General features: G+C 47.2%; 1 protein-coding gene and 1 long non-coding RNA gene across 3 annotated transcripts in view; both read right to left on the reverse strand.

The window, feature by feature from the left end:
* Positions 1–16,142, reverse strand: part of RYK (receptor like tyrosine kinase) — a 49,732-nt gene extending 33,590 nt beyond the window's left edge. For both annotated transcript variants that reach the window (XM_075937221.1, XM_075937220.1), the window contains exon 1: positions 15,842–16,142. In XM_075937221.1, the coding sequence (XP_075793336.1) occupies positions 15,842–16,052 (211 nt within the window). In that variant the 5' untranslated portion in view covers positions 16,053–16,142. The remainder of the gene's footprint in view (positions 1–15,841) is intronic.
* An 832-nt stretch (positions 16,143–16,974) lies between these two features.
* Positions 16,975–22,650, reverse strand: part of LOC142830717 (uncharacterized) — a 37,645-nt gene continuing 31,969 nt past the window's right edge. The window contains exon 3 of the long non-coding RNA XR_012906162.1: positions 16,975–18,356. This is a non-coding gene — a long non-coding RNA (uncharacterized LOC142830717). The remainder of the gene's footprint in view (positions 18,357–22,650) is intronic.

Here is a 22,650-nt window from a genome sequence, read left to right on the forward strand (position 1 = left end):
ATGCGGCCCTCGGGCTGAAAAGTTTGGAGACCCCTGTACTAGAAGCTTAGGTCACTCACACTCACACCTTACAGTTCATGAATTCTATTTTTAGATGTAAGTTGTAGATATACCATCTTTTTGCCAGTGTTGAGAAGTACTGAAAATTCCTAACAAAATCTTAGTTCATAGGAGGTGCTCACAAACTTAGGGCAGAAAGGCAGACCAGGTCAAGGAAGGGGAAACAAAAAGGACTTTCTACACAAACTAAGAAGAATCACCGCAGGTTGAACCCCTCTAGTCTGACACCCTCAGTACCTGACCAGTGCCAAATCTGCTGAACCACAGGAGACCAATACTAGGGATGTAAAATCACAATTAATCAGTGAACCGGTTAAACATTAGCAGGTAAACTGATTAAGTATGATCCAGGGTGGGGAACTGCTCTAGCCTGGCTGGAGCAGCCCCCACCCACTGTAGGCCCAGCCCAGTGCATTGCAAGCAGGGGCACTCCGGCCCTGCCAGAGCAGGCCCTGGCTGCAAGGGTCCTGACCTGGCTGCTCCAGCCCAACTGCCCCCCTTTAAGCAGTTAACTGCTTAAACAGGATTTTACACCCCCAAGACACAGAGCTTATGTATACATAGAAGTTGAACCTATACAGCTAACTCAGTTTCCAAAATTATTTTGTTACTTCAATGCTCCCTCTACTATTTAGAAAACAGTTTAGTCAAATAATTACAAATGCCACGTGGAGAACAGGCCTCAAGTCTTTCAATTTAAACAAGCCGCAGCAAACTTACCCAATTTATCATGTAACTCTCAAAGAAGAAATCCCGTGGCACCTTACAGACTAACAGATATATTGGAGCATAAGCTTTCGTGGGCAGAGACCCACTTTGTCAGATGCATCTGATGAAGTGGGTCTTTGCCCACGAAAGCTTATGCTCCAATATATCTGTTAGTCTATAAAGTGCCACAGGACTTCTCATCGTTCTTGCAGATTCAGACTAACACGGCTAACACTCTGATACTTGTCAAACAAGAAAGTTCTTAAATTTACAGATCTTTGCTCAAACATAATTCTAGCAAAGGTAATAAAACCAATCAAGCAAAGTAGCTTAAGGGGGCAACAGGACAAACATTTTCAATAATACTAACAAGTATAAACCAAGTTTTAACATAAATATGCTTTATTAAATTTTCAATCCAAAATCTTACCAAATAAGCGCTGCTACTGTAGGTGATGGCCAACAACATTATAAAAGTAATTTGGGAACCTGATTCTGCAAAGTGCCAACTTCTTCCTAATATGCTGAGCAATGAACCTCATCTTTAAGTCAAGGAAATGTGAGATGCTTACAACAAAGGATGTTAAATATCGGTTAACTGAACACTCAATTAACCTCATGAATTAGAATAGAACTATAGAATAGTCCCCGGGGGTGGAGCCAGAAGCCAGTGCACTCTGGCCCCACTCCCGAGGAGTGTCCTGCCACTACGTGCTGCTGCCTCTGATACAGAGGCAAGCAGCATGGGGTGCCAGGCAGGAGCTGGTCCGCAAGGGGAGCCAGTTCAAAACCCAGCTCCCCCCGTAGACTGGCTACCGGTCATCCTGTGTTGCTGCCTCTAACACGGAGGCAGCAAGGCAGAGTGGCAGGGGGCTCCAAGGGAGTGGGGCTGGAACGCACTGGCTGCCAGGCCCACCCCTAGGGACTACAGAATAAGAATTCATGAGGTTAACTGACTATTCAATTAACCGATATTTAACATCCTTAGGGTGTATGAGCATTTGGAGTTTCTCCATTTCCTTGTGTTAGGCAAAATTCTGTGTCTGTTCTCATGAGAACACAGACTACTCTGATACAGAGGCAGCAGCAGCTCTGTTTTGAGTGGGGGGGGGGGGGGGAGGGAAGGGGAAGAAGTCTAAGCTCCCAGACCCAACGCAAGCCAGGACTGAGCCGAACTTTTGCTTATCAGTTAATCGACTATACTATTACATCCCTACTTACAACTGCAAAAATCAAGCCCTAAATTAGTAAATAATTGTGTACATCACAGAATAAAGAAGAGAAAACACAGATAGCTTTAGAACAAGTAGGTGGACAAAGCATTTATGAGAAGTCCAGCACTGAATTCTGTATGCAAAGCAGCAAAACAAATGGAAGATCCAAAAATGTTTTAGTGAAGAAACTTCAGATGGGTTCAAACTTCAATACAAGGAGGATTGCGGAAACATTGTAATTATTTTAAACAGTATATTGGACATCAACTAAAACAAGCCAATTCTAAAATATCAAGCTGTAATTTTGCTTTGGCAAGGGTCCTTAAACAGGTTCACATGCAGTGTGTGCTCAAGGCTGCAGGATTTAGTTTCTCATTACTTGGACTTCACTAATCTAAGCAGACCACACTAAAACAAAAAAGGTCGACTTTTTTGCTTTTCATAAAAGTAAAAGGAGCCTTTGCCTTGCCCAAGCAACCCCTAAATCACATTATTAACTTACATATCTTTGTGCCCCACTGTTGGACATATGCCAAAAGGAATAAATTAAATCAAGAGCAAACAAAAAGGTAAATTTAAGCAGCACCATAGAAACAAGATCATTCTTCAAAGTTTTTAACATGACAAAACAGACTGAAGACGGTCAGACAAGAAGGGAAGGCAAGGTTTTCATTCCCAATCAGAGAAGATGCTGGAGAGCCTTATGTTCACTATAGAACTGGATCAATGCTGCTCTAGAAATCTAACAAAGCACCTCTTTTCAACTGCCTCTTGTGCAAATGCAGTCTAGCTTCAACACCTTAAAAGGTTTTATAAAATCAATCAAAAAGCATGCTTCAGTTATCATGGGAAAAATGAGACTTTAGTCATTAAAGAAGGCCCTCTGTTCTGCAGCATGAATAAAGAACCCATGCTCTAACAGAAAAATGGACAAACAAGTGGATTTCATGTCCTAAACAAGTAACAGGCTTCAAATCATTACAGGGCAATGATCAGAGATGCTATTTTTACCTTTACATTCTATTTAAATTTAATTAAAATATGACAATTCAGATGGACACACGTTCCTGTTACAAACTATTTATGCTGCAATAAAGTATGGCTTCAATGTTCACTTTCAAAGCAACCTGGTAGTATTTCAGATTCAGGAATATAATACGATTCGTACATTCAGCTTTAAAACTTCACCTTACACATTTCAACACAACTTCTATGCTGACCCCACAAGATAAAGCCAAGTCCTTGGCCTTCCTAGATCAGTCTTTTTCCCAACTTTATGCAATCTCCCCCCTTAGATTGCAGAGGACAGAGAGTTTCTTTCCTCTTCTCCTCCATGGGAAACCTAGTTTGAGAGATGAATACAACAAGCCCACACTTTCATTTTTGTTAGCTTTTTGAATCACTTTCATCCTATTAATTCAATGTCTTCCCTCCTCAGTAAAACCTCCCACTCCCACTGACAATTACCATCAACTGCAGGGCTTAGAAACAGTCCTTCACACAAACAGTTTCTTACAGCTTCCCAAAGTTTCTTATTCCCCTATCTGCCTATATGCTTCATCCCTAGCCTTGCCAAAAAGAGGGGTTGGTCTGACGAATCTCAGCCAAACAGTAACAATTCTCCTAATCAGATGAGGAAATAGCATTAGGTAAGAACGGGAAGAGTGTGCCTGGCACAGTTTTATGTATCACCAAAACAGAGTTCTTAAAACATGCAAAGGATGCTGCTTCAGATTTGGTGGAACAAGGCCTAATACTAGTGGTAAATGGATTCTTAACACCAAACTTAATAGCCTCGGTGTTTTGTCCTATAAAAGAAATACTGACAGCCTGCAGAAGTTCTGCTATAAATCTACAGTGAATGTTTACTGTGGGCAATGAACAAAGCTGCTTAAATTAAGACAGTAAACCGTAACATCAACATCAGGTGAAAGGAATGCAAACGTGCAAGTTGATGGCTTTTGCTTTTAGCTTCTGGCATAAATGGTGAAGAATGTTCGTATGGAACACAGCCGGAAAGATTAAACAACATGCTCTGACAGGGAATGCAGCTTCCTAGCAGCTTGAGAAGGGGATTCTCACCAGGAAGCAGCTCATGAATTCCAAGAGGATCCCTTCATCCACAGTGTCTACTAGGGATGTTCCAGTGTAAACAACTAACCTTTTAACCAATAAGAGGATGCTTATGTTTAACAGTGTCAGTTCCAGGGAGAAGAAGGCTTCTCTGAGTGTGGGCCCCGAGGGCAAGGGCAGCACCTCGCTCCCAGGGATGTTTCGCTACAGGCTCTGCAGTATAAAGCCGGGAAGCAGGCTGGTGTAAAAGTGCAGGATCTAGGCAGGAGGTAGGGTACAGAAAGGTCTCAATGGGAGGGAGGATACAAGAGGGAGCAGGAATTAGGGTCCGGGCAGAAGACAGGATGCAAGAGTGGGCTGGCCATGGGAGGCTGGGTCTGGGTGGGAGAGGTGCAAGGTCTGGAAGGGAGGGAGCAAAAGCGAGGTTGGAGTATGGGGTGCAGGTGGGAGGGGTTGCACAAGTGGGATGGGAGTGCATGGGATTGGGGTGCCTACCTGGTACAGTTCCCAGGGATAGGTGTCTTCACCTGGCTTTGCAGGCTTCACGAATGCGCTCCCAGCAGACAACATACCCCTGCCAGCCAATGGGAGACACGGGGGTGGTGCCTGCAGAGAGCACGACCCTGGAGTGTGTAGAGCTGCCTTCTCCCTCCCTCCAGGCTTATCAGGCTCACGAAGCCCCTACTGCTGCTCTGAAAGACCCTCAGTAATACCCTACCTCGCATTGCTTGGGGGAGGGGCTTCGGGCAAAGGGACGGGTCAGGGATAGACTTAAGGGAAGGGGTGAAGGGGGGTGGGACAGGGTGAGGCAGAGGTGTGGCCTGCCACAGAGGGGTTGCCTTGGGCCCTGTGTCCCCCTAAGGATGGCCCTGATTCTTGTAAATTAAAACATGGGTGCAAGAGTGGGATTCTTCAAAAATTTAAGTATGTCAAAAGCAAAAGTCTCAATGACTTTCAAGTCACTGGTAATGCACAATCACATATGCCTTGTCTATACACAGAAGTTGTGCCCTTTAACTATTGCTGGCATTATTAACATTATATTACACACCAAGGATGAATGCAATTAGCTTGGCATAGCTTTTTCCATGGTCAAAAGGATAAGCAGCTATATTAATGCAACACACCTTTGAATCAAATAACTGTATCTACAATACGGGGTGTACCATTATAACTATATTAGTTTAAGAAAATCACACCCTCATCAAAATAATCAGTATAAAAATGATACATGCCACGTGTTCAGTTTTTGAAAATTTCACCCTCCACTCAGAGCTGTTAATATGATGAAAACATGATACCTTTTGCATCTGTTTGGTAGTAAAAGGGATGCTGCCAAGCAGGACCAGAAGTGAGAGAACACATTCTCTTTTTGCAAATAGTGGAAGTGTCCAGGTTTTTTTTAAATTTTATTTTTAGTCAACCAGTTGGCTCAGTCCTCAATCATATAGATCTCAGGTTTTTCAAGCTCTTGGCATTTCACATTGGAAGAGCCACAAATGGCATAGTCACTGTGCATTTTTTCACCTGTGCAAAGACTGCATCATATCTAAAACGGATCCCTCAAACCTCATCAGCTGATGCCCATGGTGACTGACTCTAGGCTGTCAATCTTCAGATCAGGCAGCTTTCACTAGGATAATATACTAACAAAGTGAACATTTAGCAATTTCCAATTTCAACAGCACACAATTTAGATTAGGGCAGCAAAGACCAAACACTTCATGTGAGGAATATCAAAGAGCATATAGAAAATACCAACTTCACAAACACTTGATAAAGGAAGGTTTCAATTTCTCCCACCCCATCTCATCAGCTCTTCTGGCTGAAGTACCATCTGCCCAAGTCAAAGAAATCACAATTCAAGTTACCACCAGTGCAAGCAATCTCCACTACACATGCTTTACCTCCCCCCCAAAAAAATTCTAACATTTCAATCCTTTCAAGAATATATGAATTTTTGAAGTCTATAAATTCCATAGTTATAGCATGGTATTTTGTTTACACAGCCACAGATATTTCCTAGGAACACTGTAAGTGTAGTGTAAGGCACAGAATGTTTAAAAGTAGCTCTGGAAAAAGTAAGAACTCAAAATCAAAATTTATCAGAAAATAAAATTACTGCAAACTTCAACATAAATTTGATGCTAGCTGCAGTAGGCAGTAAATCAGAACACCCAAGCTCAGTAAACAATATTATTTAAAAAAATAAACCAGATTGCCTAACTAGATGATGCAAGTAACCTGTTGCAAGATTGTGAAAACAGGATATGTCTAGTCATGTGACAATCTGAAGCCTTTTAAGCTTTAAAAGGCCATTGATACAAATGTAATTAGCCTACAATACTATTAAACTGTTCATTAAACAACAGTCATTTTGTACCATTAGGCTTATCAGATTCCTGGGGGATGTCTCAACAAGAGTTATTCTAATTAGCATACCCAATTAAGTACATTATCCTGTAATATTTTATTTAAGATTACCACCAAAAAATGCGCACTCTTGAGTTTCAAACTTTCAGCACAGGACAGAATTTAAGATATATGGATAGTTAATCTCATTGTATCACCAAGCGGCATTAAGATGGTACCTTTTCCATTTCCTTTGGAGTGATATATCAAAATAATCTGTGCCTATTAGGACGGTCAACTGATGAAAAATAACTGAGTGCTATCATGTCCCTTCTTAGTCTTCTCTTTTCTAAAGAAAAGAAACCCAGTTCTTTCAGTCTTCCCTCACAGATCATATTTTCTAGACCTTTAATAATTTTTGATGCTCATCTCTGGACCTTCTCCAATTTCTCTGCGTCTTTACTGAAATGTGGTGCCCAGAGCTGGACACAATACTCCAGCTGAGGCCTAATTAGTGCAGAGTAGAGTGGAACAATGACTTCTCCTGTCTTGTTCACAATACTCCTGTTAATGCATCCCAGAATTGTGTTTGGGGTTTGTTTTTTTTTTTGTTTTTTTTTTTTGCAAGTGTCACACTGTTGACTCATTTAGCTTGAGATTCAGTATGACCCCTACATCTCTTTCTGCAGTACTCCTTCCTAGACAGTCGCTTCCCATTCTGCGTGTGTGAAACTGATTGTTCCTTCCTAAGTGGAATACTTTGAATTTGTCCTTATTAAACTTCACCCTATTTTCCTCAAACCATTTCTCCTATTCGTTTTAAATAATGACATGATCCTCCAAAGCACTTGATACCAAGTTGGGACGGTTTGCATCTGCAAACTTCATAAGTGTACATTCTATGCAAATATCTAAATCTCACATGACTTAAAATAAATATGCCAAAAACATACGGTTATGTAGGAGCAACCAAAACCGGTCGAGAAATAAACTTATGGGGAATAAAAGGCATAAAACATTCTAACTGGAATCAAATACTCTTAAATCTCCAAACAAATGTATTTTTCAGTAAGCCACTTACTCATTTTAGAGTAACATGTAAAAATTTTAAATCAAACAAAGTTCCAGTTAAGCTCTACTTCATAATTAAGCAAATGTATAAACAGGAGACAGCAACCTCAAGACAGCAATCACAAACTAGATTAAAACAGCATTATTAAGGCTGCAAAGTTAAGCATTCAAAAGTTAAGAAATACCAGACTTCAGATTGCTTGTGCAACCTCAATTTTGTCCTCTTGTCTATATGCATTATGATAATTAATTTCTTGATTGAACACTATTTTTCTACAGGTCCCCAATTTACTCACTGCATAAGATGGAGCTGTTTTGGCAGGAAACACTAAAACGTTAGGTTTTTTTTTTTTTAAATAGAAAAGGGGTTTTTATTTAAATACAGATTTATTTTAAAAACTATTTAAACTTAAATTTGAAATAGTGACAACTTATGTTAAGACCTTCACTTATGACAACTATTCAAGTCCCTTTATAGTACTTTTAAGAATATTAAAACACTACATGTTTGCTTTCAAGTTCAAAAGCCACACCAAGTTACTGGTCAGGTGGAAGGGTCTGACTATGCCCCTGGAACCAGACTTTGGTCTGATTTACACTACAAACCCATGTTGGCATAACTATGTTAGAGGGGTGTGAGACACACACCCGAGCAACACAATTATACTGACCTATCCCCGACAGAGACATTGCTGTCAGTGATAAGAATGTTAAATACTAGCCAACTAGTCAATTCCCTCCCCCCCCCGCCACCTTGCTACCTTTATCAGACAGAGGTAGCAAAAACGGGGTGGGGGAGAAGAAGGGATACTTCAAAGTGGCAGCACCGCATAGAGCCCAGGGTATGGGCTCCATGCAGCGCTGCCACTTTGAAATGCTGCGGCGGCATTTCAAAGAGGCAGCGCTGCACAGCCCCAGGCTACGTGTGGCACTGCTCCTTTGAAATGCACCCGTGGCGATTCAAAGCAGCAGTGCCACATGGAGCTGACCCCAGGCTCTGTGTGGCACTGCCCCTTTGAAACGCCACTGCAGTTTTTCAACAGGACAGCACAGAGCCCAGGATTAGCTGTGCGGTGCTACCCCTTTGAAATGCCACCACAGCATTTCAAAGCAGCAGCACTGCGTGGAGCCCAGGGTCAGCTGGGGACTCCCTAGCTGGCCCTGGGCTCTGTGCGGCATTTCCGTGGAATCTGGAGTTAGCATCCTGGGTTCCGCAGAAATGTTGCACGGAGCCCAGGATCAGCTGGGAAGTCCCAGCTGACCCCAGTTCCACATGGCATTTCAAAGTGGCAGCACTCACATGGAGCTTGGGGTCAGCGAGAAGTCCTGCTGACTCTGGGCTCCACATGGGCACTTCTGCTTTGAAATGCACAAGAGCTCCCAGACTCTTGTGCATTTCAAAGCGGAAGCACCCATGTGGAGCCTGAGTCAGTGGGACTTCCCGCTGGCCTACGCTGCACGCGGAGTGCCAACTTCGAAATGCACAACATTTCAAAGGAGGAATGCAGAAGTGCCTATCGACTAGTAAATTACTTGATATTTAACATCCTTAGTCGGTGAAAGAGATTCTCCTGTCAACACAGCTTTCGACTCTTGGGGATGTGAATTAACTATGACAACAGAAAAACTTTCTCCCATTGGCACAGAGAGTCTTCATTAAAGAACTACTGCAGTGCAGCAGTGCCAATGCAGGTTTTAAGCATCGACCTGCCCTTCACTGAAGTGCTATCTAGCTTTGGATACCTCTTTTACCTTTGGCAGGTAAAGAGAATATTTTCTTAATTTCACAATTCAACTAATTCATTCAAAGTTAAGAAATCCACTGGGAGTTGAAAAAGCAGGAAAGTTTGTTTTCTTTTTCCAATCCATGAACAAGAATTAGGTGTGAAAAGATGAGATACAATAGTTCAAAAATCTGAAGGACAGTCAGACACTATCGGTTTAATTCATTAACTACAGATAAACTTCCAATGAACAAATACCACCTCATCCAATGCATTTGTGTTAAATTAGTTTTAAATACAAAACATTTCTGATAAAATGCTGATAAACTCATGTGTATCCACCACATTCAAGGGAATTTATGTAATAGAAATAATTTCAAAATGCTATTTTATGTAATTAATTGAATTCCATCCAAATAAAGCTTTACAACAAGTGAAAACCTAATCTAGCAAATAAGAAATTCATCGTTCACCATTTCTAACAAAATATAAAAGTTAATTTGAGTGTAAGATTCACAATTGCTTAAATAAATGTGCATGTACACATACACTTCGTACCCTCTTGATCAACAAAAAGCAGCATCACATTTGGTTTAAGCTAGTGTTTCTCAAACTGTGCTCCGTGGAGTCTCAGGGCTCTGTGAGACATCTCCAGGGGCTCCGCGAGGTTGACAAACTGGAAAGCCTTCAAAAGAATAATTGAGAATTGCTTCAAACTGACGCAATTAACACACACCGCTGGGAAGCCACATACATTTTTACGCATGTAAAGGGCTCTGGAGCACAAAAAGTTTGAGAACCGCTTTTTAAGCGCTATATTTTGTCAACCCATGAGAACACCACCTTCTTTTAGGAAAATAATCTTGTTCTGAATTTGTACTTTTTTATTAAAATTATTTCAACCAATGCACCCCATTCTCTAGAGATGTATTAGGATTCACTGAATACATTGCATTATAGAAAGGTATGATCTGCAGTAGGGATGTTAAATATCAGTTAATTGAATAGTCAAGTAACCTCATGAATTCTTATCGGTTATTCAAATATTCTATAGTCCCTGTGGGCAGGACCAGTAACAGCGTGAGGTGCCAGGCAGGAGCTAGTGCATGAGGGGAGCCAGTTTAAAAACCAGCTCCCCTTGTAGACCAGCTGCTTGTTGCCCAGTGCTGTTGCTTCTGATAAAGAGAGCAGCGCGGGGTAGCAGTAGCCCCTGTCTGCAGGGAGCCGGATGCCTGCCTGACCAGCTCCTAATACGCTTTATGCGGAGCCGCAGTGGGGGTAGGTCCTGGACCCAGCGCAACCTGGGACTGAGCCGGACTGCTGGCCAGTCTGCTAAATAATTTACTGGCGGGGGGGAGGGGAGGGAAGAAGAGAGAGGAGAGAAATGTGTGTAGTCTACAGCATTAACTGATAAGCTTTTGCATATTGGTTAATTGACTACACTATTACATCCCTAATCTGCAGGAGCCTGGGTTTTTTGCTGCAGAAATTGAAAGGTGCGGAGTGAATGAGGCAAGGCACTGTATGAAAAGAAAGGATGGTTTGGTGGTTAATACAATTAAATGCTGCGCTGGGGATTTGGATTCCATTCCTGACACTGAGTTCCTATATGCTAGGCAAGTTACTTCATCAATACTTTCAATGGGTGTCTATTAACTGGGCATTCCTCATTTTTTAAGAGTTTTGATTTCAGACATTGCAACTGATCTGCAGAAATGCCAAGAACACTCAGCTACAACGGAAGTCACTGGGAGCTCTATGTTGAACATATAAACTATTATATAATAGGGATATAAAATCCCATATAAAAGGGGGTTAAACTAGGGATGTAAAATCCCATTTAATTGGTTAACTGATTAAAGAGGTATTGGGAAGAGGTGGGCAAGGCTGGAGCAATCCCCCCCACCATAAACAAGAGCTGCTTCAGAGGACTGGTTAAAGCAGACCCTGCCTGCAGTGAGGAGAGGGAAGCAGGTTGGGCCTACTGTGGACAGGACTGCTCTGGCCGCCTGGTTAGAGCACCTCCTGCCTCCGGCACGCCACCTGGACCAGACCCACCACAGACGGGGCAGCTCCAGCTGGCCGGTGAGAGGAGCCCCTGTCTGCAGTGGGCCTTGCATGGCTGAAGCAGCCCCCTGCCCATGGTGGGCAGGCAACCCCTTCTGCCCTTACCAGTTAACCACTCACACCCTTAGATAAGGCTAAGTATTCTGGAAAAAAAACCAGGCTTCTTTGTGCTCTAATCACTCTATATCTGTTTTCCAGCTGTATAAAAGGGTGATAAAACTCCATCTTCTTGCCTAGCCCATGTCATTTCTCCCTTCATCCAATCTCTCTCTGGAGCATTCACTGCATGGACAGAATCTTCAGGGAATTTAGCTACTTAAGTCTCTACTACACATGTAGAAACTGGGATTTTTCAAAGGTTTTTACAACTTGGCTAAGTTGGGAGATTTTCATTGGGATGCTTTTTACATATCATGACACAAAGGTCACCCTACCCTACAATTTAAAGTCCATAATCCAACACATAAGGCTCTCAAGATCAAAGGTCACCAGAATTTTTTTTAAAATGAGCCAAACAGAATTTCCCCTGCCCTTGTTCCTGGAAATGGCCAACCCACTTCTGCTGAAGTTTTAGAAAACAGGTCAGGCTAAACCAGACACCTGTCATGGAAAATTTCAACCAAAACAGTTAAAGTTTGGCCAAGTTATAAAATGAAAACTGATCAAGCAAATGGGGATACTATTTGCCCCCATGTACCATAAAATCAGAGCGAGACACACACACACAGTGACCCTGGGTAAGTCACTAATGCCTCACTTCTTCCACATCTTAAATTGGGAAACCATACTAGCTTTCCTTTGAAAGAAAAAAACCCTTTGCAATTGATGAAATGTAGTCTGTAAGATACATGTATTGTATCTGAAGCTAATAACATTCCCCCCCGCAGTCCTTCAAGTTACCAGGAGAAACAAACCTGTTGACAGCAAGAGCGTCACTCTGCAACAGATTTTAGAAACTAACGGTAAAATAAGCCAGCTTTCCTTGGTTAAAATGGCAGAACCATCAATCCAGCAATATATGGCTATTTACCCTAGCAAATAAATTCACTTTTCTAGCTACACTGAATTCTAACAATTACAAAATATTTTTTCCATGCAGATAATTACAGAAATGAAAGGAAATTGGAGTGTTTTTCCCCCAAGTGTATGCATGCTATTAGTCATGTAAAAACAAATATCTTATTTTAACTATAAATGTTGCTTGATATACCAATTCAGGCACTACAGAACTGAAGATCTAAGAACGGTCATTAATTTTGTTCACATTTTTAAAAACAAATCTGTTCCTTCCAATAGTCTTCTGTAGGAAAGATATGCTTAGGGCCTGCCCTACCAAATTCACAGTCCTTTTTGGTCAATTCCATGTGTTTTTTAAATGATACATTTCATTATTTCAGATAGTTAAATCTCAAAGTTCATGGTGTTGTAAAATTGCAGGGTTCCTGAGCCAAGAAGGAAGGAGTTGTGTGAGGGTTGAAGTATTGCTACCCATTCTTCTGCATAGCTACTGGCAGTGGCTCTGCCTTCAAAACTAGGCAGCTGGAGAGCAGGGACTGTTGGCCAGGAACCCAGTTCTGAAGGAAGAGCCACTGCCAGCAGCAGGGCAGACATGAGGATGGCATGGTATTGCCACTTTTACCTCTACAATGCTTTCTGCAGAGCTAGGCCCTTAGCAGTCTTCACTGTCCAGCTGCCAGGCTCTGAAAGCAAAAGTACAGAAGGGCGACATGGGTATGATATTCAGAGATTCGAGTGTAAACGACTAATCATTTAACCGTTACGTGGACGCTATAAGTTAATGGAGTCAGTTACACTCAGTGAAGCTTTCCCCCTGGGAGCTGGGTGAGTGAGGGCTGCCAGCTCTGCTCCTGGGGAGGGGGGGGGGGGGAGAGGCTTCCCTGCAGCAACCAAGCCTCCTCCCTGGGAGCAGAGGCGGGTGGGCAAGGGCTGCCTGGCTCCATTCCTGGGGAGGCTTCGCTACAGGCTCTGTATAGCCCACAGCTCAGGTAACTGGGTAACCACTGAGATTTTCAGCAGATACAAGGTTACCCTATTGCACAATTTTTAACATCTACAATGGTACTACCATCTTTACTGCTGCAATGCTGGTGATGAGATGCTGCCTTCTAACCTGGGAAGTTGGCCAACACTACAACCACACCTCTCCAGTTGCCCAGCTCTGATGGCAGTGCAGATCTAATGGTGGTAATACTGTGACCCTCCTAAAATAGCCTTGGGATCCCCCTGCAACTCCCTTTTGGGTCAGAACCCCAATCTGAAAAATGCTGTCTCCCTCATGAAATCTGTATGGTATAGGGTAAAAGTACACCATCTGCTACATTTTCATGGCTGAATTTGGTAGGGTCCTACATATGACTAAGGCTATGTCTACACTGTGTTCCTTACAATAGCCCGGCTGTGCTACTACACCTATACTTTCACAGGGCATGCAGCATAGCCACTCTGTCGCTGAGAGAGTGACAAAATAAAACCAACTCCAAGAAGGAACAGTAGCTTCCTTGCTGGGAGCACAGCTCCCACTACTCACAAAAGCACAGTCCACACCAGCACTTTTCATTATTAAAACTTTTGTTAATTAGGTGGTTTTTTTCACAACCACAAGTAACAAAAATTTTAACAATGAAAGTGCCAGTGTAAGACAAAGCATTAGAGTGCCAGGTTTAGGTATGTCTATATTACATGCTTTACCTTAGCCAAAATCTCAGCTATGCATGCCATAATTTCATTTTAGAAGTAAGTAGCATCAAGAGAAATAATTTGATCACATAACCTTCCTTAAAACACCAAACTGTTTACACATGGTCTTAGCCTTGAACAGGCAGAGAAGCAATACTGTAAACACATAAAACAAACATTCTGGAACTAGAGGAAACTACCAGAGAGCTGTCAGCAAATCTCAAGGTTTGTTGATTCACAATTACACCAAAATATAGTGTCTCTGAAGCAGTTCAGATATTTTGGATTCATCATATAAGTTATATAAGCAAAACAGCTAGTGCTATTGTCTTGAGTAATTAACTACCTAGCCATACTGACAAACAGCAGCCATAGAAGATACATTTTCAGGTCTGATTTATTTAAGGAGCACACCCACATGTAGTTTCAATGGGGCGGGGAGTAAATTATGTTCTTTAGTTTGTGTCATTTTGAGGAGGTTTGTAATACACGTTTCAAATACTAGTCTCCTGTTTACAAGTACAGCTTGTAAACAAGAAAAGCTATAAAAGGAGGCTGTCAAAATAAAATATGCAAGTCATCTGACCCTTTTAATCCTACATATTTAATAAAGTAGCTATTCGGTAATAAGTACAACCAATGTAAAAATGTTAAGACAACAAAAAACTAATTGGCACAGCAAGCCGCAGGGGAAAATGTTTATAAAGCTATTCGTCCCCAAGACCCAACAGCTCCAGCTATGTACTCCCAGTGCAGGACTAGTTGGAACCATTTCTGTTTTATGTGCTTTATGCAAATAATGTTTAAAGCCTGCACTGTAAGAAGTTCTATTTCCACTAAGTCACACACAGGCCACCTCTAAAACACCAAACCAATCTAGATGCTTATACATTTCTTTTGTGAGGCTCCAACCATAAAAATCGAACCAAGATCCAACATGCCAAAATGTAAGAGGAGTCCTTATTTACTAAAACCAAACCTCTGCCTCACATGGAGGAACGCAAGCATAAAAAAGTGGCAAAATATTTTGATACCCCCTTCAGAGGAGAAGGAGTTGTATCATGTGCACAAATCCTCCGGCGTGTTTGCGTAGTGATTATGAAACCGCCTGGAAATGGAGATTCCTTTCACACACTTTCCCAATTACTGTCAGGTCTCCTCAGTGCCCTCTGAACGCCACTCATCCCACTAATTAAGCCATGGCCCTCCAGTCGCTGGGCGGCTTACCCCGCTCCAGCCACATCACACCCCGCCCAGCTGGATCGGGGGGGACCTTCCCCCACTGCAAGGGCCCCGCGACAGCACCGAGACGGTGCTCTCCATATCCTACCCCCAAAACCGGGGCCCCCCACGCCCCCGCCCACAGCTGGGGCCCCTGGGAGCGCTCCCCGCACCCTCGCCTATAGCCGGGGCCCCTGGGAGCGCCCCCCACCCCCTCCCCGCACCCTCGCCTATAGCCGGGGCCCCTGGGAGCGCCCCCCACCCCCTCCCCGCACCCTCGCCTATAGCCGGGGCCCCTGGGAGCGCCCCCCACCCCCTCCCCGCACCCTCGCCTATAGCCGGGGCCCCTGGGAGCGCCCCCCACCCCCTCCCCGCACCCTCGCCTATAGCCGGGGCCCCTGGGAGCGCCCCCCACCCCCTCCCCGCACCCTCGCCTATAGCCGGGGCCCCTGGGAGCGCCCCCCATCTCTCCCCAGAGCCGGGGCCCTCGGGGCTCGCCCCCCACTGCCCCAGAGCCCCCGGGGGGGGTCGCCCCCCCCCCACATCCCTCCCCCGCCCCAGAGCCCCCGGGGGGGGGTCGCCCCCCCCCACGCCCCAGAGCCCCCGGGGGTCGCCCCCCCCCACGCCCCAGAGCCGCCCCCCGCCCGCACGCACCGATCAGGCGGCGCACCTCCTCCTCGCTCAGGTAGAGGCTGAGGCCGGGGCCGGCGGGGGAGCCCAGGCCGAGCGGGGCCCCGGCCAGCAGCAGCAGCAGCAGGGGCGGCAGGCGATGGCGGCGCGGGGCCGCAGGGCCGCCGGGCAGAGCGCGACCCCCGCCCCGGGGCCGCCCCGCCTCTGGCCCCGCGCCCCGACTGCCCGGCCCCATGGCGCCCGGGAGCGGCCCCGCCCGGCCCCTCACACGCCGCGGCCCGCCCCGCCGCTCATGCCCGCGCTCCCGCCGGGCCGCTCGCTGCGCCCGCCGCAGGCCCCGCCCCCGGGCCGGGCTCGAGCGCCGCGCCGCCAACCGCCGCGCGCGCGCCCGACCGACCGCGCATGCGCCCCCGCGCCTGGGGCATGCGCGCGAGCCACGCCCTCCCCCGTGCTCACAGGCTCCGCCCCTTCTATCACCTCTTGGCCCCGCCCCATCCTCCATCACTTTGTCCCCCCCCCCATGGTGCAGGTGGCCCATGTCCCAGCCCTGTTCTCCTGCCCACTGGTCCCAGCACCCTCTGCCTCCCCCTCAGGGCCCCCCGGCCACCCTTGGACAAGGACGCCCGTCTCGGGGTCCCCACCCTCCCCAGCTTTCACTTGCTCCCTGGTCACCCAGGCCTGGCCAAAGGGATTGCGGGGCCCAAGGGAGGACGCTGGGAACGGGCCCGGGCCTGGCCGGTGGATACGCCGCAACACAGCACCCTGAAGGCATGGGGCCCAAGGCATCTGCCTTCCTCGCCTTGCCCTAGGGCCTGGCCTAACCCTGCCCCCATTAGCCCAGACACCCCCCTCACCCCCCCACCACACGATGCACTTCTTAATACTCCTCTCTGTCGTTCCTCCTGGCATCCCAACCTCCCTTCCTGCTCCAGTGCCTTTATCTCTTCCCAGGGGCTCCATTCTTGGAGTCATACGGTCACACCACAATTCCAGCTTTCAGCTTTGAAAATAACAAGTGTGAGTCCTTATGGATGGGTAGAAAAGCTTGAAAATGGCACCATAGTGCGACTGAGGCAGTCCTGTCTGCTGGCTATGCAAAGCGAGGAGAACCATAGGCACGCGCAAAACATTTCATTAGGGTGTGCACCCAGGGAATTTTATTTTTTATTTTTTTTAAAGGCAAACATTTATTGAATACTCAGTCATAAAGGACATTTTTTTATATTCATCAAACAAACAAAGGAAACTAAAACGTAACTAAACATGTTTTTTTTTAATTAACTAAACTTTACTTAAAAAATACAAACTTAAGTATGGGACATTGTACTTCTTAGTTTGTTTTTTCCATGTGCAATTCAGCGCTTATTGCATAATACAGCAATCCATACTTTAAAAATAAAAGAGCGTATCATGTGATTAAATTAAAACGCAGACTTTGGAGACATTATAGGGTTACCACATAGTCTTAAAAAAATACTGGACACACTTTATGGGGGGGGGACCGGCCGGGAGGAAGGGGGAGGCCAGGAAGCAGAGCTGGCTGAGGGAGGTGGTGGGGGCTGGCCGAGGGAGATGGGTGGGGAGGGAGGCCAACGGGAAGCTGAGCTGGTCGGTGCAGGAAGGGGGTTGGGCGGAGCGGGACTGGCTGGAGGAGATCGGGGGAAAGGAGGGGTGGCCAGCAGGAGCAGGGCTGGCAGGGGAGCTCAGGAGGAGGAGGGGAGAACTGGCCGCCGGAAGCAGTGCTGGCGGGGGGTGCAGCGGGGCTGGCCAGGGAAGATCGGGAGGAGGAACTGGCCAGCGGGAGGTAGAGCTGGCAGTGGGGGCGGGGGTTGGGTACAGCAGGGCTGGCCGGGGGAGATTGGGAGAGGAGGGGAGAACTGGCCGCGGGAAACAAGGCTGGCGGCAGGTGCAGCGGGGCTGGCCGGGGAAAATTGGGAGAAGTGGGAGAGAACCAACCGACCGGCCAGAAGGGGGCGGGAGGTCGTACCGCCCACAGACAGGGGTGCGATAGACTGGGCCACTAGGCCTTACTGCCCCGCTGTCTGGGGTGCTATAGACTGGGCCACTGTGCTCTACAACCCCACTAGCAGGGGCTGCTAGAGACCAGGCCGCCGGGCCTTACGGATTGAGGGCACTACAGACTATGCCGCTGAGCTATAACGCCTGGCCAAGAGAGGCTAGATTACAGGGTGAGGCGCTCTGCCTGGACAGGCTACCCATCCCGTGACACTCTATATGAGAAACTGACCACGGGCTGAGATGGTAGTGCCAAGCCCAGGGGTTTCCACTTGCCTTAGGTCAACTTTGCCTCTTCCTTTCTTGGGCACGTCTGCTGGCAAGTCCTGCTCTACCTATGGCTTCCATGACATGGTTGGCACATCCAGTTCTTGAAACACTTGTACCCACCTTCCTCCTAAGAGCTCTGTCCCCTGCACGTCCGTTCTATGTCGGTTCTCACACCACAGTCCTCACCGTTGTCTCTGCCCACCGTACGTGAAGCAAGATGACTACCATGTGGCGCATGTTTGTTCTCTCATCCCTGGAGAGAAGATCATTCAGAGGAGTCTCTTGGTTAGTAGGGCTGTTGGTTTCTTTCCTAGGTCCTCACCCCCAGGGTCTTGGATCCAGACACACAAGGTTCTTGGGAAGTCACATTTCAACCCTCCACCTAGCAGCCTGCTGGCAATAGATGACCTGAAACCCGCAAAGCCCGGCCCCGTGTGACGCTCTGCCTTGAGGTCTGATGGGTAGAGTCCAGCGCAACTGGAGACCTGGGCTGTCCCCTGCTCCAGACTGTGCGTTGTGCTTCCTGTGACGCGCTGTACAGTCCTGCATTGCAACCTGGCCCCACTCCGCCATGTAGATACTGACAAGGACTGGAGAGAGATCATTGGGGAACCTCCGAAATGAAAGCTTTTCCCCATCACCGTTTGCTCAATGGGGCATTCTCGAGGAAGGAAGGACCTGCTGCCTCTCTTAAACAGTATCTTGTGATCAACAGTGTGAAATACTAGCGAGAGGCTCAGGAAAATGAGAATGGAGGTCCGCCCTCTCTTCAGGGGCGACCCATGCCTGTGAGACAGGGGGGCAGAGTGAGTGTACCCAACTCTGGCAAGTAAAAGGGGGGCACACGACCCCCCCATGCATCAGCTATGCCTCTCTTCAAACAGATCACCCATCAGAGCCACTGAAGCAGTTTCAGTTCCATGTGCTGGCCTGACTCCAGCCTGCACCAGGTGTAGAATAGTTAGAATTCGAAGATTTGCTTTCTGCCTTCAGGCCATTTCTCTGCTCTTTCCGAGAAACTTACAAATCCTGTTTTAGTTCCTTCTGGGCTGTTTTATTGCATCTTGGGCAGCTTTGATTTCTCTGGTGCCTCAGGTTCAGCTCTTTGTTCCATCTTGGCTCAACAGGAATAGTTTGCAACTTGTGCCTGTTGTTGACACCAGCATTTCCCTGAGACTGTGTGGTGGGCAGGGTTTGGGGAAAGATCTGCTGGGGGACCCCTTTAGGTGTCTTGAAGACAGCGTCAAGGGGACCATCGTGGGGCTCGGGAGTGCCACGGTACATCAGTCTGTCTCAGAATAATCCCGCAGGTCAACGCTGGTTACCAAACCCAAGGAAAGCAGAATAAGCACTTCAGCTGCTCAGCCTCTGCGGGTCCTAACATCAGGCTGGTTCCAGTAAATATTCCCGCACAGTTTTCAACTCCACACTGCTCCCTAGGCCCGGGCCACCTTGCTGCTGTGGCCCCTCCCCGCAAGTGCCCACTAAGGCCCCTCTCACCCCAGACCAGGTGCTGCTGGTGACAGAGACAAGCTTTCAATCTAGAGAAGAGCTCTGTGCACCTCCAACGCTTGTCTCCTTCACCAACACCACTTGGTCCAACCAAAGAGATTCTCTCTCCCGCCTCGCAATGCCTGGCACCGACATAGCTACAGCACTGTTCACTAGCAGCACCTTGTAGCCTATCGAGTGACTTTCCTATCCAGGAGCGGCCCTAGACAAGCTGCCGGCAACTGGCGCCTTAGGTGAAACACGCAATCAGTGCGCGATCGGCGCCCCCGCCTCCAAACCCCGCAACGGCTGTTTATCTTGGCGCCCTAGGCGACCACCTAGCTCGCACCTATGGGCGGGCCGCCACTGTTCCTAGCATGCTAATAATATGTTTGTGTTCATTTAGATTAATTCGGTGATAGTTAGAAGCTGTAATGCAAGAAATCTTCTGCAAGCTGCTCTCAGCATCCCTGTAGGCCCTTTGTGTTAGCTGGACTGATGTCTGGGCTCAGGTGTAATACACTAGGGCTGTGTCTAGACTGGCCACTTTTTCCGGAAAATCAGCCGCTTTTCCGGAAAAACTTGCCAGCTGTCTACACTGGCCGCTTGAATTTCCGCACAAGCACTGACGATCTCATGTAAGATTGTCAGTGTTCTTTCGGAAATACTATGCTGCTCCCCTTCGGGCAAAAGTCCTTTTGCGCAAAACTTTTGTGCAAAAGGGCCAGTGTAGACAGCTCAGATTTGTTTTCCGCAAAAAAGCCCCGATGGCGAAAATGGCAATTGGGGCTTTTTTGTGGAAAAGCGCGTCTAGATTGGCACGGACGCTTTTCCACAAAAAGTGCTTTTGCGGAAAAGCGTCCTGCCAATCTAGACACTCTGTTCCGCAAATGCTTTTAACGGAAAACTTTTCCGTTAAAAGCATTTCCGGAAAATCGTGCCAGTCTAGACGCAGCCTAGGTCTTATGTGCGCCCAAGTTTGTGAAGGCTGCTAATACTAACACAGCAGCACTCAACTCCTGGGGGGGGCCTTGCCATTAACCCACCTGGGTACAGGTCCATGCCCTTTCTTAGCTGGGACCAGGACATGTTGGTATATAAGAGTCTAGCAAGTGCCCAAATTAGTGGTCCTGCTGCTTGTACCTGTCTGTGGGCAGATGCTGCTTCCTTCCCCCACACAGCCAACCACAAGCCTGTTGGCGCCATGCACTGGCTGAGTTGCGTGGCCGTCCAGATGCCATTAGGCATAGGAACAGCATGGGTGCAGGACAGCCCAGCCCGCGGCTGTCTGGTGAGTCGGGTTCCCTGCACTGCAGTGGCTCCTGCTCTAGGATATAACAAGATGGTCCAGCCTCTGAATGCACTTCCCAATGAGTGCCAGGTCTGCAATGAGAGGGCAGGGTGGTACTTGAATAAAAGCACACACACAAGCTCACAGTCCGGGTCAAGTAACGTGGGATTATCTTGTATCTTTTGTCCAGGCTGCAAGAGGCCATTTGCAAGATCAGCAGACACTGAGGTTTGCAGACTTCCGTGGTTGAAACATGGTCGCACCCAGATACCGGTCATAGCTTATTTCTGGTTTCCTGGGACTGAAAAAGGGGAACGTAGGTCTGGACCTCTCACCCACATAGGATGGCAGGAAAAACACCCTCAGACTCAGCAGATGTATTATTAGATAAAAGGCCCAAATAATTGGTTCAGGCTGAGTTGAGTAATCAGGACACAGGTCGGGATAGTTGACCACAAAGGCCCATGGCGACGAATTGACGTATATGATAATAAGTTAAGAGCAATGATACATTGACCAATAGGAAAAGGACACTTCAGCATTAGACACATCCCCTATTGGCTATGCATAAAACATGTTCTCGTCAGTGTCACTCAGTATAAAAGTGGGACCCCAGCCCCGGGGCGAGAGGGAAGAGAAGATGTCGTCCTTGGAAGGGCCAGAAGGATGGCCCCTGGTGATGGGGAAGGGGAAGATAATGAGAAAGATGATGGGCTCACACCTAAGATTGTTCTAGAAGGAATGATGTAAGTGTATGGTATGGCAATATGGATGCGCATTCCCGGTCTTATGAAATCGGGGTGTGTGTGACTGTGCTAACCGTATTAATAAACGACATTTGTAAATACACAAGAGTTTCTATAGGGTGAATGTTGCAACTGTGCACATCAGGGTTCCCAATCATAGTATAATTGAATACTGGGCCTCATCCTGGGACACAGATCCTGTCAACCCTAAAGGTGGGTCACTAGAATTTAAACATTATCTTAGATCAGGTTACAACCTGCTCCCGTATTGTGCCACTTGCTGGAGATACCCTGAAAAGGCCACCTTAGCACACAGCCCTGGAACATGGGGGTATTCCCCCCTGAAACCAGAGGGGCATCTGAAAGCAGTGAGCGGGTTTCTCTGGCCACGTGAGCAATCCCACGACCCACGTATTCAACAGGCTTCCCCGAGCCAGGTTCTCCACCAGCCAGGTCCTCCAGCAGCACGTCGCAGAAACGATGTCTTTGCCACCACTTGAGACCCTAAACTTCAAGAGGCTCTTCCATGGCAGTTTGGAAGGCGAGGGGAGTCGAGCCTTGTGTGACGTAGTGGGGGTACCTGGCTGGTTTCTATGCTGCTGGCTCTGGGGTAACCCCCACTGGCTGCAGTTGGTACCACGGCCCAGCAAAACAGGATGAGTCATTATGCAAAGGGTGTCTCAACCTGTCTGACCAGCCATCCCCCATGGAAAGGAACAATGGAAGGTGGATGCTGCCCTGGCTGGGGGGCAGGGCTGGAGGACAGTAAGTTTAGTTCCTGTCTGGAAAGCAGGGGAGAAGGAGCTGGGGAGGGGGGCTGGGACTCCCCCATCTCAAGGGGGGCACTGAGGCCTCTTAGCCCCAGTTCCTGTAACCAGATGACATCTGTGCTGTGCTGTATCCTGGAGGAACAATAAACTACCTCCATTCTACTGGCTGGGGGAGTCTGTTCGTGCCATTTCGGGGGTGCAGGAGACGGGGGACCCCAACGCGCCGTCACACCTTGCCAAGTGAAGAAA

Source organism: Pelodiscus sinensis, chromosome 10 (genome assembly GCF_049634645.1).
Source record: "Pelodiscus sinensis isolate JC-2024 chromosome 10, ASM4963464v1, whole genome shotgun sequence".
Classification (NCBI taxonomy): Eukaryota; Metazoa; Chordata; order Testudines; family Trionychidae; genus Pelodiscus; species Pelodiscus sinensis.